Source organism: Rhipicephalus microplus, chromosome 3, assembly GCF_043290135.1.
Source record: "Rhipicephalus microplus isolate Deutch F79 chromosome 3, USDA_Rmic, whole genome shotgun sequence".
NCBI classification, from domain to species: Eukaryota; Metazoa; Arthropoda; class Arachnida; order Ixodida; family Ixodidae; genus Rhipicephalus; species Rhipicephalus microplus.
Genome location: NC_134702.1, coordinates 167,317,880 through 167,334,735, shown reverse-complemented (window position 1 = coordinate 167,334,735; position 16,856 = coordinate 167,317,880). Strand labels below are relative to the sequence as shown.

General features: G+C 43.5%; 1 protein-coding gene across 4 annotated transcripts in view; it reads left to right on the top strand.

The window, feature by feature from the left end:
- The window catches only part of LOC119184355 (uncharacterized), a 32,443-nt gene that overhangs the window by 13,469 nt on the left and 2,118 nt on the right, over positions 1–16,856 (top strand). For 2 of the 4 annotated variants that reach the window (XM_075890469.1, XM_075890468.1), the window contains 5 exons: positions 657–753; positions 4,119–4,317; positions 5,217–5,291; positions 8,627–8,704; positions 12,080–12,347. In XM_075890469.1, the coding sequence (XP_075746584.1) occupies positions 657–753; positions 4,119–4,317; positions 5,217–5,291; positions 8,627–8,704; positions 12,080–12,270 (640 nt within the window). In that variant the 3' untranslated portion in view covers positions 12,271–12,347. Of the gene's footprint in view, positions 1–656; positions 754–4,118; positions 4,318–5,216; positions 5,292–7,561; positions 7,786–8,626; positions 8,705–12,079; positions 12,348–14,772; positions 14,942–16,856 lie in introns of those variants that run through there. The other 2 variants (XR_012894425.1, XM_075890470.1) reach the window with 2 other exon arrangements.

Sequence of the window (16,856 nt, the reverse complement as noted above, 5' to 3'; positions counted from 1 at the left end):
CTTGTTTTTGATTCCAAACGTTTCTTACGGGTATCAGATAATCCGAGGTCCAGCTGTCGTGTAATCATCACAGCCACTGTCGAATGCACAACATGCTCCGTTCCTGGAAGGAATGTCCTACGTTGAGGTGCAGCTTAAGCTACGTTAATGCGCTAGAACCCTACAGGAAGGTGCCATTGCTACCGCTTTAAAGCTGGGAACAAGAGGATGATTGAGAGTGCTCTGTTCACTTTCGTAGACCGACCAGCCAAGTCGACCGAGAACCATGAGACGCGGGACGAAAGAGCCAAAAATAATATATAAAACAAACAAAAACTTAAATACAAACAATCGGCGTATTTAAGTAAATCATAGTGTTTACGAATTCCGAAGGCTACAATTTGCACACACTGCAAATTATTTGTGTTCAACAAGTTCAGCGGACGCTCACAAGCTTGGCCAATCTTTCTTGAAAGAACGCACTTTTTCTCTCATTTTTGTCTTTCGTGCACTGCCGTTAATTGTTTTATGCCTAGGTATGTATCATTCGCAGAATACATAAGCATTTTACTGCTCAATGACACTGGCACCTTCTGGTCTTGCGCTACTTCCACGTGAAAATAAAACAGAACTGTTTGAGGGTAACCCTGCCCGCGTTTTGTTCACATACGTTCCAGTGCACTGCCTGGTCATCACGTTCGCCATGGCATCCGCAGTTGCACTGATTTCCTGTCTGGAGCCACTCGTCAACCACATCAGCGTCGGGAGATCGAGGTAATATTTCACTATATGTATTTTCAGTCATTGTTCAGCTGGAAGACTTTGCAAACAAGGCGTGAACTCTACGCAGCCTTGAAGACATTAAAATTTCTTGTACGTAGTTGTCTTGTCATCAATACTTATACCAGTGGTCTTGGGTGTTTCAAGACAGTTACCATCATATACCACCCCTAAAACAAAAACCTCCGAATATACAAAGAGCGAGCGCATTAGGCATCAATCACAAAGGCTCCAGACGCTCCATGGCATCACCGTCACAGAAGAAAAATCGTAGAACAGGCGCCACGGGTTTGTGCACAAAGAGGCAAATGCGGCGGTAACTTCGATAGAAGCACGTTTAGGTGCCCCCTTGTCTCACTGTTCCCTTGAATGCGTAAGCAGCATTAAAACGATATCAAAATTATGCATTACCTAAATGAGTTAAACAGCCCCGCCGTGGTGGTCTAGTGGCTATGGTACTCGGCTGTTGACCTGCAGGTCGCGGGCTCGAATCCCGGCTGCGGCGGCTGCATTTTCGATGGAGGCGGAAATGTTTCAGGCCCGTGTGCTCAGATTTGGGTGTACGTTAAAGAATTCCAGGTGGTCGAAATTTCCGCAGCCCTCCACTACGGCGTCTCTCATAATCATATGATGGTTTTGGGACGTTAAACCCCACATATTAATCATCAAAATCATCAATTAAATGAGTTAAGCAGCTTTTCACCTGTGTAGTGCTTGCGTAAGCAATAAGCTGTTCAGTAGCATACCAGGAACACGACGCTTATGTTAATGCAACGCGCCAAAAGAGAGATAGTCATCACACTGGCTGCCATGGCGAACAAATGTCTGTTGTTTTGATGCTGAGCAGTAATATGATGCTGTTGTTTCTTTGTAAGGGGGGACAGGGACGCCCACGTGAAGTTCGGTGACGAAGAAATATGCATGCGATTGAGAAACAGGCGACGCATTGAGTGAAGATACCTGATTGGTCCATTCTGTAAAGACGGGGCTCTGTCGCCGCGCTGGTGACGAAAGCGTAGGTTACCGCTCAATGTCGTTGTCAAATCTTTATTGAAGCGAAAACGAGGGAGAAATTCTTCCTCGTTGGGAAAAGCTGTGCCCTGTCGGCGATGCGATGAAGCCTCATGACGGCTGTGTGAATGATGCCTTATGCACTACTATAGCGTTCACCATTTTTTCGACCCGATTCGTGATGCCAGTACTCTGTTCACGTTACGTCATGAGGAGGCGAACTCTGGATTGGCCCGTATGCGAAGCGTATCAGTTGTGAATTTTATTCTACCTTCTTTTCCCATACAGTCGCACGCTGGTTAAGCCTTGTCTCGCGTGACTATATAGTACGTGATTAACTCATTTCACTTCGTTTTGTGCTCCGCAGATAGTTATAACATGTGTAGCCTAAAAACAAGAAATACCGATAGGGTCACCGCTTAGTGCTGACCTATAGTTCGCGTGCTTTAGATAGAATGAAGTGGCGGGGAGGAATAGCTTATGTAGGGAGGCTAGGGAAGGTTAGTTCAAAGACGGTATAGTGATTTCTTTAACAACTATCTCGTCGTTGAACTCGGAGTGTTTTAGGCATCTTTTAAAGAAGACGAGATCACCTGAGGAAACGTTTCCGCCAGCTACAACCCGTTGTCCATGATTCTTCATCTCTGAAAAACTTTGTGTTAGACGAGCTACTGTGTGATACATTGCTGCTGCCTGAAAGGAGGCCATTTCGAGGGCTCGTCTCATTTTTTGGCACAACTTCAATGGAAACCAGCACACTCCCATATTTCATGCACATGAATACCCGATAATTTGTTCGAGGGAACGACTGCGGTGGTAGCTCCGTTGGTAAGAGCATCGTGTGCGTCATCCGAAGATTGCAAACTTGGTCTCTGCCATCAGCGAGTGAATTTTTGTCGACATTTCATTCCTGACATCTATGTTATAATTACATTGTAGAAAAAAAAACGACAGGACGGCGACCAAGAGGGCATCGAAAATATATTAAAACGACCTTTCGGCTTCTACATGGAAGCCTACAGTGAACAAGTCTTCCGTGTGGAATCGTTACGTCTCTTTATTATATTTTTGGCAGCCTCTTGGTCGGAATCTTGTCTTTTTCTTTGTACTGTCATTACATTCCGACTAGATGACACTTCGTCCAATTCTCGACATGAGATATAATTACTAGAAATACATTTAAACCAGTACAATGAAGGCAGTACAGTTAACGTCCCTTATATCTGCCCTGCCTTCATTACCTGCTGGTTTTCTTTTAGCTGCTTCGTGTTACAAAAACTGCAACCACTCCGGTGCTCTTTTTAGGCAGTCGATAATCGACGTCTGTGTGCCAGACTCTGTAGCTTGGAGGTGGATGGCGTTATGTGTTTTTAGTAATGAACCATTCAACCGGCGCTCATATAAAGCTAAAGAAAAAGAGGACACAGCTACTTTCGTCCTTACGAACCTATTGTATGAAATGGCTTGCATTATTTGCAATGGTAGGTGACCTGTTTTGTGCAGGTGTCGCCTTCATTTTGGACCTGTTAGTACCTATCACAGGCTATCTATATTCACTGTAGAAAATGTGATTAGCGAATGTACGTTGCAGGTTGGAAGACGAACAGCACAAGCACGCACGCACGCACGCACACACACACACACACTCACTCACTCACTCACTCACTCACTCACTCACTCACTCACTCACTCACTCACTCACTCACATTTGTATTTGCATAGGTAGCAAGCTTGCGAAAAATAACTTGTCATTAAAATTGTTTATTATGTTTATAATCACTAACCAGTTCAAACAATTTTGTTTCGTACACAGTCGGGAAATTCATCGCACCTCTCATTTTATGTATAGCAGATGCACGATTTCAACAAACGTTTTTGTAGGCTGCCAGTTTGGAAGTCTTTATCGCCTAAAATGATCTATAGGAAGTCTTGACGTCCAGTGATTTCTTCGACTGGGGTGAGGTTGAGAAGAAGCCTAAGGCCCAAATTGATACGGGTATCGATGAATTCAAAGCAAGAATCGGAGTCTCTGCTCCTGCACCGCAGGAAAATCTGCAGACATGTGCGCCACAAACATGTCAATCGCCTGCCAGAAGTGATCAAAACGTGTTGGAGCTATGTGTAATTTATAATGCGTGACAATGATCTGACTAATAGGACAAGATATGTTTTAAAGGGAAACTGATTATGTATTTAAAAAGATAAACTTTTTTCTTTCTGCCCATCCTGATGTGCAAGATATAATATCTTATGTGCACGAAATTGTAACGTAAACACAATTTGTAGACTCTGTAACGTGATTTCATGGTCTGCTATACTGCAGCATAATTCGTTTTGTGATTTTAAAGGGTGCCAGCACAGATGGCAGCGTGTTGTCAGACGCGCATGGAAGTCAGGCATGTGGTCCTTCTGGTGTTTGGCATGTCTGTGGCCGTCACTTGGTTCTTGCTGCGCCGCAACGAGACGTTTGGCTGGATCCTTCAGGATCTGCTCGGTGTCGCCTTTTGCGTCAACATGCTCAAAAGCATCCACCTGCCCAACCTCAAGGTATTTGCATAGATATACGCTGTCCTATATGCAGATTTATGAGGAAGTATTGTGTGTTCCTGGATACGTGTCGCCAACTTTCTATTATGAAGTAATATGATGATAGCATTTGATGAGACGAGCATATTTGCGTCGTGTAGATAAAGAGATAAAGACCTTTCTTAGCTTGCGACAGTGTTTATGAACGTACTTTCAAAACTTGCTGTTGGTTGCTGTTATTGTTCGTTCCTAGACTTACTGTCACCTCCTGAACTGTTGTGTGAAATTCTAGGACATCTCCCTCCCGAACATTGCACGTCAAGTTCCCAGCTTAACGAGTGACAACGGCGCTCGAAGTCACGGTACACTGCACTGAGGTCGCGTTTCGATGGGGTCCGAATGTGGGATCACCCGTGCACTTTGATTTACTGCGCATTACAGAACCTCCGGTGGACGAAACTAACCCCGAGTCTCCCACTATGGTGTGCCTCCTAATCATTCCCTTATATGAGGGGCGAAGTTCTTTGAGCCGTGGGCCATGCGTTCCCGATGTATGTAGTAGTGCTATAGGCATCGTATAGCTGGCCACCACACGCTTAATCCTTGGAATTTCCGCTGGGTGGCGGTACTTTCTATATGTTGAATGTATTATGAAAAGATGCGAGGTGGTGGCGTTTGGAGTGTTCACTAGATGAACGGACGGATGGTAGGACGGACATATATACAGACAGATAGACAGACAGACAGACGCGTGGACGGTCGTATGGACGCACGAATGGGCGGACGGACTAACGGACGCTTCGCCCCACTCATAATCGTTCACTCCGTGGAAACTTAGCAATTTTTTTAGGTCTTAATGCCCCATCATTTATTTTACTTAGCAATTCAATAATTTCTCATGCGTGATTTCATCCTTGCAGCTCCTCTCCTTACTCTTGATGCTCCTGCTGGTGTACGACGTCTTCTTCGTCTTCATTACGCCTTTCTTGCGCGCGGTAAGTCATCCTGTCGGAAACACTCATTGTGTTTTATTGTTATCCATCATTGCCCTCACCTGGGATGGTTAACTTTCCCGAAGTGTAAAATGTTTTCCTATAATGCGAGCGCTAACATTTGTGATCGCGATACAGGAAATCACGCTTAAGGAATTGGCGCTCGGAAAATCTCCTGCAGCATTGGAAGTTCGTCACCGAGAGATCGTGATTTTTGGCAGTACCGTTTTGCATCTGCACGGTTACATGACGCCCTCAATGCTGGTCATGGCATGATTCCTTACAGGATTTCTTAATCTTTTCCTTAGGGTGGATCGAAATGTGCTATTGAAGGTTCTGCTTTTCATACGTCATATATAACTCGTAAACTAAACGTTTCTAACATTTTTTCTCGTTACATCTATTGTCGCCTTAAGAAAGGGCTCCGCGTAATTGGTGGAAGTGCAGTAGGTATTGCAGTAGTTTGTTTGAAGATTTTCGGCGAGATTTCGATTCTGCCTGGCACCAAATAAATTACTCAAAATATATGTTGATGGCATGCAATGGTACACACGGAATTTCCCGAGATTTTATGAAAGATCGGCTATATACTTTTGTAGCCCCTGGACGACACTTGTCATCGGTCGTGGTTCCCGTGGGACAGCAATTTTACGGATCATTCATTAGTGTGCGTACTTCCCAACGATTCCTGCTACAGCGAACGAGTTTCGATATGTGCAGAGTAGCGAATGAAAATGTTTGCCAATATGTCGAATAATCCTAGACGCACCAAGACATCCCGGTGTATTCCGTACTTTCACTAATATTGCGTGCCCGTGATTACAACGTGCAGCTAATCTTACGTTAGAAAAAACTGAAAATCATAACTTGATGCGAATTTAGTATTTGATTGAGAATGTAACGTGCCCACAATTTTTAGCGTATCATTTAGCGAAAAACAAAAATCAAAATTGTAGCAATAATGTAACATAAATGTGCCTGCTACGTGAAGCTAAACAGAACTATAATATATGTAATCGGCTAGATAAATATTTTTCTCGTGCCATTAAAACTGAATTATTATTTCGCTTGTTAATTATTCTTTTCCTGCCATTAAAATGGAATTACGTAATCGGCTAGCTTAATTATTGTGTGACGCAAATAGTTTTTACGATAAGGAACAGAGGACCCTAAGAACTACAATGTACGGTATAAGAACGCCAGTGTTGGCGGTAACGCGTTACAAGTAACGCCGTTACTGGTAATGCGTTGCTTTTTTCGGTAACTTAGTAACGTAGTCGTTACAACTTCGGAACTGTAATGGGTAGCGTACTTAGTCTAACTTTTTTCGGCAACGTGCGGTGCCACGTTGCAGGGTAAAGTGAACAGAAGTTGTTTATGCTTGCATTTTTTTATGACAAGGCCGTTAAAGCATTTCTTCACTGCGACATACTTGCGCAATTTTTTCGCTAGGCCAAGCCCACCGTCAAAAGGGGCTTTTTTTTGCGTAGGTATCATACGCACATGTGCATGGCTGTCGGTAGCCAAAACATGACGACACGTGCTGACAAAAAGATAACTGGGGTCTTAGACGTGCAATTGTCTTCCCCCTCCCCAAAGTAAGTGCGAATGCAGGCCTTCGTGATTGCTTTTTGGCGCGTGGTGGGTTATTTCTGAGGCCAATAATGACCACTAGTTTTGATTTCAACGATCTCCACTGGAGCTCCTGTTAGAACTTGTAAAGGGCGATCAACGTGAATTTTTTTAGAGTTCGGTGATTCTTTCTCTTCAGATAGAGTGCATGATTGAATCTGGTATTGTATATAATGCCACATAGAGAAAAATGGCTTCACCGTGTGCCACAGTAGAAGCCATCGAATGTAACTCTATAGTATACAGGCATCTTTTTATAACATCGATAGGGTCCGGCACACTAAATTTGCATAAATATTTATAGAAAATCGAGCATTTTGTGTATGATCATTGTTTGGATTACACGTTTTAAGTGAAGCATAACTTTGGGGTCTGAAAATTTTTATTGTTTGTTTTGCTACAAAAACACATTTATTAGAGCTTATCATTGCGGAGCAACGGTATATGTAACGTTCTTTTTATTTGGCAACGCTAACTGTATCACGTTACATTTTTCCATTTACATTTACATTTTTGTTTTGTTTCAGAAACGAGTAACAAATTCAGTTACAATTTTCGGTAACGTTTACAACACCGAGAACGGCAGAGGTAGTAACGATTTAGGAAACAAACGAATTGCTATCTAATGTATTTGAGTGCAGAACCGCGAAAGCGTGATGGTCGAAGTGGCCAAAGGTTCCGGGGTCAGAGAGGTCCTGCCAATGGTGATCAAGTTCCCCAGGATCTACCGGAGTGGCTACTCTAAGTGCTTCCAGATGAAGTTCTCCATCTTGGGCCTCGGGGACATATTGGCGCCAGGCAAGGGCACAACGTCGAAAGTCGGACAGCTCTAATGACGCTTATCACCAATCGAATGTTCAAAATACTGTTAACCGCCCAGACGTGATTCTCCAGGCTGCCTCTCATCGCACATTCTTCTGCGTTTGTATAAACGATGTAAATTTGAAAATATTGGACAGGGGTGCTTATTACTTTTCCTAGACTTAGTATCAGTGATTGAAAATCGCTCCTACACCGTGGTTATTTACATTACCTAGATTTTCAAAATCTTGAATTTTGATCAAGCTATGCAAATTGAAAATCAAGGCCACCCAAGAGTAATGATATGTCTATATATTACTTTTGAAAGACACTGAAACTACTTTATCAAGTGTTCACTATCTATGCACACCTCATGTGTACACTACATTTACAAAACATATTGTTAAAAGCGTATTACTGCAACATAATATTGTCGTTTTGTATGTCCTTATTAATACCCCTATGCTTGACGTTCGGCACTCCGATTAACCTGCCATTGTTATTTTCAGTTTCTATTCGTAATTTTTTATGCCGCAAGCAAAGTGGAAATGCCATGTTTAAGGCAAAAGTAATCGAGAAAATATTAAATAATTCTCTTCAACTGACTCGCTCAAAGTCGATTTCGTTGATAAATCACCAGCCCATAAAAGTAATGCACAACTTTACTAATTAGGCGAAAATGTATTATTGTGGTCTCACAAGTGTATTCGTATTAGGGTCATGTCTGTTTATTAGCGAATGATTTGCAGATATTTGGCACGTGTATGCCGCTGCAGAAAGCACCAGAAACCAGAAAGTTTGGTTGGCTAAAATATTGCTGTTAGAAGCGTCATATAAGGATCTCAGCAAGTTTTGTTACATTGTCTAGGTCTTATTTGTTTACTGAGATGCCCTGACACTTTCAGGTATGCTGATATCCTACTGCCACACGTTTGACCTGTTCGCACTGGGCAGGAGATTTTACTTCTATATTGCGTGCGTATGTAAGTACCATTTGTATACCATCGAGTGAATGTTCACTGGTTTCTGTATTGTTGACATAAATATAAATATAGCGTAAGAATACATGTCCTGTAGAACATATTGAATATGTACAGAGTCAAATGCCGACAATGCTTTCAGCTCCATCCGCCATGTTTTGTTGGGCACGAAAACAAAACCAGTAACATATCATCACTTTTCAGCGATGTTAGGTAGTTTTTGACTATATCCGTTCTGTAATGACTTCGCAAGGCTTGTTAAGGCAAATTTTTAAATGCAAAATATAAAAAGAGAATTACAAGGGACGTTTTCTCCGTGCACAATCAAAACGCCCAATCAATATTATTGTTTGGTTTGCGGCGCATCGTTCATGCACATGTACAGGCCTTGTTTATTTTGGAAGACGTTGGCATGCACAATTGTGAAAACGGATGTGTGTGCACCCTTCGCCGAAAAGTGTTGTGGCTCGGGCGAGTTTGTTATCCATGAACTTAGCTCATGTTAGCGCGGCACATGTGCCGCGCTAACATCTAGAAACATCTAACGTCTAACGTCTAGAAAGGTAGTGCCTACCTTTGTAGACGTCCCTGTCGTGCTTCTTTTTTCATCGCCACATGTGCCGCGCTAACAAGAGCTAAGTTCACGGTACCAGTGGCTGAAGAAATGAGCCGTGGAATGCAGCGCATGCAGCATTGCACAGGTAGTGCGAAAAAAAAAACGTGGTTTTGATATCGGACTTGTGTTCTTGTAATCGCAGTGGGAAATAGAAATGCGGTTGTCTCTCTGAAAGCTCCGCGAACTACTTTGGCTCAGCCTCGTGGCCTCTCCCTATGGAAGCGCCAGCAGGCAATGCCGCGACGGCGCCCTTGAAAACATGCATGAACTCATCTAGTGTTGCTAGAGCACTGAGAATTACGAATATCCCCTGCTATCTCCGGCAGCTGACTGGCGGCGTCAAAGCGGCAATGTATAAAGCGTCCATGATGCTTTATATAGGAAATAGTTTATTTGGCCACGCGTTAAGGCCTTGGCGTTTCCCTTGTATTGATTTTGTCCACAAGGTGTTGACCGCAGCTACAACGAGAGGTGTAATCCCTGAAAAGTTTTTTTATGTTTTCAGATGAAGCACGTTTTTAACTACTGTGGAAGTTACTTTCACGCTTTTAGTTAACAATGTACCCAAAAACGCATCAGAAAAATAAGCGGATAGTATTGCGATGAAGCGAACATGAAAAAAACCTCGGAATTCACAGCAACGGTGGTCGCATGTCTGTTGAAGGCGGCATGCAGTGGCCTGTTTACTACGCTATCACAGTACACGTCAAAGAACACTATGTAGTCTTGATTTTTTCAGTCCTTCCGTTCCGTATAATCATAAAGTGGTTTGATCTCCTAAACGATACCATGGTCCTTTTTTCTGGTCATGAAACACCCGCGAAAGTTTCATATGTGGACAAACGTGGCCTCCTTGGGTGCCACCGTCAGCAGGAGGGCATCGATCGGCAGCGCTTGTCAGGGCTGTAGCGCACTCGCCGAAGCGTTTCCAACCAAATAAACTTCTTCAGATATTCTCATTTTCGTGTTCTTGCTAACAAATCATAGCAGCTATTATTATTGTGAAACAGTTGGGATCTGCCATATATAGGCCCTATGTGCTATTTCGAAACGAAAGCTTTTGATTTTACGCATGCAGTTTTGATACGCAGCCGAGGGTTGATATAAGCAGCGTTTTTTTTTTTTCATTTCCATGTACTCTTCCAATGACCACGACTTCTAAGTCCGCGTTCTAATTAGTCACTTTGATCCTGCTACGCGCTCATAGCCTTCAACCCAGTTGTTTAGTGTAAACGATTCCGTTGTACTTGATATCTCTTTCAATCCAACTTGAGCTTTTCTTGTGCGAGACATTTCTGCCTAACGGAAACAAATCTGTGCACCACTTACCTATAGCAGTGGGTAACATTTTGAATTAGGCAACTACGCTACGCCTTGCAAGAAAATATGGACAATGATGTCAGCATATAGTTATTTTTGCTGAAATCACTGGCACTCGTCGAGAATTCCAAATTGTCGTGAGCACTGGCACAAAGTTTATTCAAATCTGCATTTCATAAACCGTGGTTGAAAGTTGGGAGATGAAGTGAGCGACGCAACTAAAATCAATGAAAAAAGTTTCCACTGGCATAATTGAAGCAGTTGCTTCACGATGCGAAGTTGGGCCTTCGTATAAGTACGGTGCGCTAACCGATTGTGCCACTGGGGAATACAAGTTGGGCCTTCACCTCTGCAGCTCTGATGCTAAACAGACGGTGACCTCTGTTTGACACTAAGCATCAGCATAGCCATTGCGATTCTCTGTTCTCACAACATCTGAAAAGAGTGAGAAAGTGCAAAAATAATAAGGAAAGGAACCAATTTGGTTAGCGTAGTGAGCGGATGGGATACTTGCAAGCTTTGTGCCAGATGTGGACTTACCATCGATTTGTTCGTCCGATGCACTGGAGACGTCTGCATTCGCGACTGTCCCATCACAATCCGAGCTCTCGCAGCCATTTCGAGGTGTGTGCTTCGTTGCACGTGAACGCTGTTTTGGTTTGGAGAGGTAAGAAGGCAAACCTTCGAAAATCCTTGGTACGGCGTCTTCCACCAGTCTCGGTCGTTCTTGGGGTACCGAAACGATGACTCTGCTCACTGTGCACACATTCGCACGTACAATGTCAATGGCTTCGAAGAGTTTTTCTACACACGCGAGCGTTCGTCGAGTAGAACGAAATAAGTCTCCTGTCGCGAGATCGCACATTTCCACCTGTCGCATTGTTCTGCGTTGGCTGGTAAATAGAACAGGAAAAATTTTTCGACGGTGCCCTTGTGTCCAGAGTGAGAGCCCGGCACGCAGCAGGTGTTGGGCATCCCTGTCAACATGAATATACCCCGAAAAGCGAAAAAATGAGGGTGATCCGCACGACCCCCAGCACTCCGCTAATGGCGGCCAGCGAAGCAGCCGGCCGAGCCGGCTTCCTCGCCCCCTCTATTTGCGCCAGCGCCGCGGCGCGGAAAGTGCGGGCGGCGTATGAAGCTCTCCCATTGAATTACGCCGGAGTTTGATGATTAGAAAAAAGTATTAAAGGGCCATTATTATTATTATTATTATTATTATTATTAATATTATATTAGTAATTATAGTAATAATACAATTATTATAATATTATTACGGAAAAAGCTGTGCTGCAAAGTTCACAAAGACAGCAGACAGCAAGAGCAATATATATAGAAAGAAACATAGCGTTCCAACTAGTCCTTACACAAGCACATCTTCTACGTGATTCTGTGCCAAGTTTAGAGACTTTTCTCACGACAAACGGCTACCGTACTTGCAGCGTATGGCCTGGGCATGGTGGCTACGTTCCTAGCTTTGGAGCTGATGAGGAACGCCCAGCCGGCTCTGCTCTACCTGGTTCCCTTCACGATCATTCCAACGATCACCACGGCCTGGTCGAAGGGAGACCTTTTCGCCATCTGGAACGGAGTCAAGGCACGCATGCCACCTATGGTTGCTAGCCCTAGTTAAGACGTGTTCTCGTTTAGTTTGAAGACTGCAGTTCACAGACTAATGGTATAAATTACACTCAAAAGGAATAACCTCTTTAAAACGCGTTTGTATAGTAAGTTCACAGATGACAATCTTTAGAAAGGAAACAAGAGTGTGAGACTCGTGAGGCTCTTCGTTATCTTCTCTCCATCACCAGTTTATATTTAGGTTGCAATTATTTCCCTGCACTCTCTCTTCCGCCTAGTTAACCACGGCCTGTTTTATCTACTCTGTTGATTGACCTACACGGAAATTTATGCTTGAGAAAACCCATGTCCAGTGCACTCGGGTCAATCTCAACGAGTGGACGAATGACCTGGCACGAAGATTTGGTTGCCGTACCGGCCAGACCCGATTCAACGCTAACTAGCATTCTGGGGATGATAAAGGTCGTTTTGTTACGCACAACGATACCACAAAATATTATTACTTGGGGCGTAGACAATGTGCACTTCCACACGTGAAGTTGAACAAGGCTCAGGCGGACACGCTACGTTTACTGCAAACTGGCACTTATTCCACTCCGTATTGTCTCAATAAAACTAACCCTGAAAGGGAACTTTCATGCTGGCGGGCTGTCCCGTGACTCTTGCCAACCTTGATAAAAAAAAATGTCTTCACTGGCAGATGATGATGCAAAGCGCCTCTTATCAAGATTAGGTACGGGCAGTTTGGAAGGTCTACGATGACACCACAAAGCTCAACCTGATGATTCCGACGTGGGCGTGGCCCTCCTCGGTCTGAAAAGAACGAGCTTTAAGACCCAAAACACTTTTGTGAACAAACCAATGAATAGTACGTCATCTCTATTAGCAGTATGGACCTACGTCTATAGTTTTTATGAGGAAGGAGCAAAGGAAAGATCAATGTTTCTGGAGATCCTGACAACCATTAGGCCAATTTAGCGGCACGTGAAACAAAAGCATAAATCGCAACGCATTCGCAAGTGATCGCTACGTCTTATGCACTTAAAGGATGACTGACGTGGTTTAGCATTTGGTAAAGCTTCGTGGTCTACAAGGACCGACATTATGGTCGATGTCGCTATGTTTTTATTCTTTTGCATGGTAGTTCTGCATGAACTTTCAAATACGCTAAATAAGTTTATCGCCCTCGGTTCATTTGATTGCACCAAAAGTGTGGGCGTGAGAAGAAACTACGTCCTCTTCAGCACTTTTGGCGGAGCCCCGCTGCTCTCTATTGAACAGTTCTCGCTGCTCGCTGATCTGGAATGTGAGAACGCTATATATTTGTGTAACTGAGGCTCAGAAAGCATAGATTCGCTGAAAGTGCGACAGCTCGATTACAATGTCAGCCATAAAGGCAAACCGCAAAGCTCAATGTGTACAATCATCATCATCATCATCATCATCATCATCTTCATCATCATCGAGGTCGTCGTCAGTACACTGCAGGACAAAGGCCTCTACCATGTTTCGTCAGTCAACTTGTTTCTGTGCTTGCTGCTGCCATTTTATGCCCACAAACTTCTTGATCTCATCTGCCCATCTAACTTTCAGTTTCCCCTTAACCCGTTTGCCTTCTCTGGGATTCTAGTTAGTTACCCTGATGACCAGCGCTAATCCTGTCTGCGCGGTACATGCCCGGCCCATGTCCATTTCCTCTTCTTAATTTCAACTATAATATCCTTAACCCCGGTATGTTCCCTAATCTACTCTGCTCTCTCCTTGTCTCTTAAGGTTACACATACCATTTTCCTTTCATTGCTCGCTGCGTGATCCTCAGATAAGCTGAACCCTCTTTGTAAGCCGCGAGGTTTCTGCTCCGTAGTTAAGTACCGGCAAGATGCAGCTCTGGAACTCAGATCAGAGCTTTTGAATCCCGTGCCACAACTTCGGACGAGCACGCTGCCACCGCAATCGAAAACATCACGTCGCAGGGGGTGTGTCCTTTCTTTTGGTGGACGCGGCGATCTTACTTTACTCTTCCGTCTATTCGAAGAAGCCTAGGTTGAATATAAACCGTGGCCTCCATGACCAACTCCGCCTGCACGCCGGTACCGGAGCTCATGATTTTACAGGGCTGCTTTTGTAGATCACGCGCGCCATGCCGGAGATGGCGCCACCACGTTCGCTCAGCATCCAAGGAAGTTCTGTGGTCCGAGCCCCTCAACGCTTTTGCAAAAAAATAATTATTTGGAGTGAGTATTGGGAGTTAGATGCCAGCTGAATGTGAAAACCACTGTGAAAGTACTCAAAAGGGAACTCAAATAACAATTCTTTTTAAAGTACTTCAGCTGCCTTTCAGAAAAGGTAGGACGACTGTAAGTAAGTCGCGTTCTGTCGGCGGTGCTGGATATCAGCAGAAGGAAAACAATCGTTGACACTACGTAGTGTTGTCGTCAACCTATAACATTTATATCACTCAGCCCCCATAATTTCTTTTCGCAGTGTTTCCGTTGGTGTGTTGCGTAATATATTCACGCGACATATTTTTCATCATGCTTTCTTCACGTCACAGTTGTTCGAGGATGGTCGCAAAGGGGCACTGCAACCCACTGCGGATGGACTCGAAGTCACTAAAGAAAATGCCGCGCCTGACATGCCTGTGGACAACGCTGATGGTGCTGAGATTGGCACCAGAGGGCAGGATAGGACCAGACCAAGGAGCAAGAGTCCGGAAGATCAAGGTGAAGTAATAATAATAATAATAATAATAATAATAATAATAATAATAATAATAATAATAATAATAATAATAATAATAATAATAATAATAATAATAATAATAATAATAATAATAATATTGTTGTTAATAATATAAACAAGCTTTTTATTTTTCATCAAGAATAAGAGTGAGGCTGGGAGAAGCAGCTTTATCAGCTCGAGCTCCCCCAAGAATACACCTTGGTGAGTTCACAAGAAGCAGCTTTATCAGCTCGAGCTCCCCCAAGAATACAATACACCTTGGTGAGTTCACAGCCGTGCATATCACAGCTTTATTAGCAGCGTTATTGAACGGAAGGGTAAAAAAGTATGAAAAGATAAAAAAACGAAATTGCAACGTATTTTCATAAAAAATAGGTATAAATAGGCAGACATTGCGAAAACGTACAATGCAATTTAAACACGGAATATAGAAGAATATGATATTTACAAAAATAAACACCGACACACGCCGAATTTGCATCTTACAAAATAAACTCCAAAAAATCACCCTCCGAAACAGCACCCCACCGCGGTGGTCTAGTGGCGAAGGCACTCGACTGCTGACCCGCAGGTCGTAGCATCAAATCCCGGCTACGGCAGCTGCAGTTTCGATGGATGTGAAAATACTGTAGGCCCGTGTGCTTAGATTTAGGTGCACGTTAAAAAACTCCAGGTGGTCAAAATTTCCGAAGCCCTACTCTACGACGTCTCTCGTAATCAGATGGTAGTTTTGGGACGTTAAACCCCACATATCAATCTACCAAAACCTCCGAAACTCAAGAACATTAATCTTGGAGAACATGGAGCCCGACCAATAGCTAATGGATGCCCTTTATACGAGTTTTACTTCAAACGATCTTCACGATCGTGTACATGAAAGCTCGTATCAAGAGCATCCACTCGGGTATTGTACACCATCCAGAGAAACTGCGTCAAGTCGACCGGATCAAGCGTCGTGCGGATCAAAGCGTTAGTGAAAGAAGTACATCGGAAGTAATGCTACTGTGTACGAATTTTAAAAGCGTACATGTTTGGCAAATGGCCGATAAGGCGTGTTCGTGAATTGTGATTGCTTGAAATACGAGCGCATAACGTAGGCAAGGACTAAGGGCAGTTGCAGACGCAGTACAAGCGTTATGTACTTTATGTTTACGTTATGTACAGTTATGTTTTATAGATTTTTACTGTTTTTTTGGTATGCTCTTCTTTGTTCCTACATAATCTTTATTTGTCGGTACATATTTGTTACAGCTGTTAGATTAAACTTTCAGTCGGTAGAAGGTGCTTGTCCCTGTCTCAGTATTTGTCTACATTACGCACTCATAATTTAAAGGAGCACTGACAACAAATTTCAAGATCGAGATGTGCCCGTCATTCGATCGCTTGGTATACAAAAATCTTCTTGGCCAAATTTAAACAGCATCCACGGCGTGGAGGTTTTTTTAATTCGATGTCAAACAGCATAGAAAAGCTAAGGAGAAAAAGCAGAAAATAGACTGCCCTGCGACATCGACATTAGTACTACGTGTTCAGTGTGATACATTCCGCAAATACCATCCTGAGTGAGGATGCCCTAGTAGTGATGACGTGTATGATCCGAGTGTTCTTATCGTGGCACCGACTGGCGCCGAAGCGCAGAAATGCACTCGCTCGACTCGTCTAATCTTTGTCGCACCGGTTTGAATTAATTAGTGAAATTATCAAGAAAAAAAACCACATTGAAAATAACGGCGAAAAAAAGGGCATAATCAAATGTGGGCTTGTCGGTCAGCATGTTAGGAAATCGTTGTGAGCTGCAGGTGAGTTGCAGTCGTCTAGTTCGAAGCACAGAAAAAGCGCAATGAGGGTGTCCTTTCATATTACGTATGCGTTACACATCAACGCAACCACAAGCTA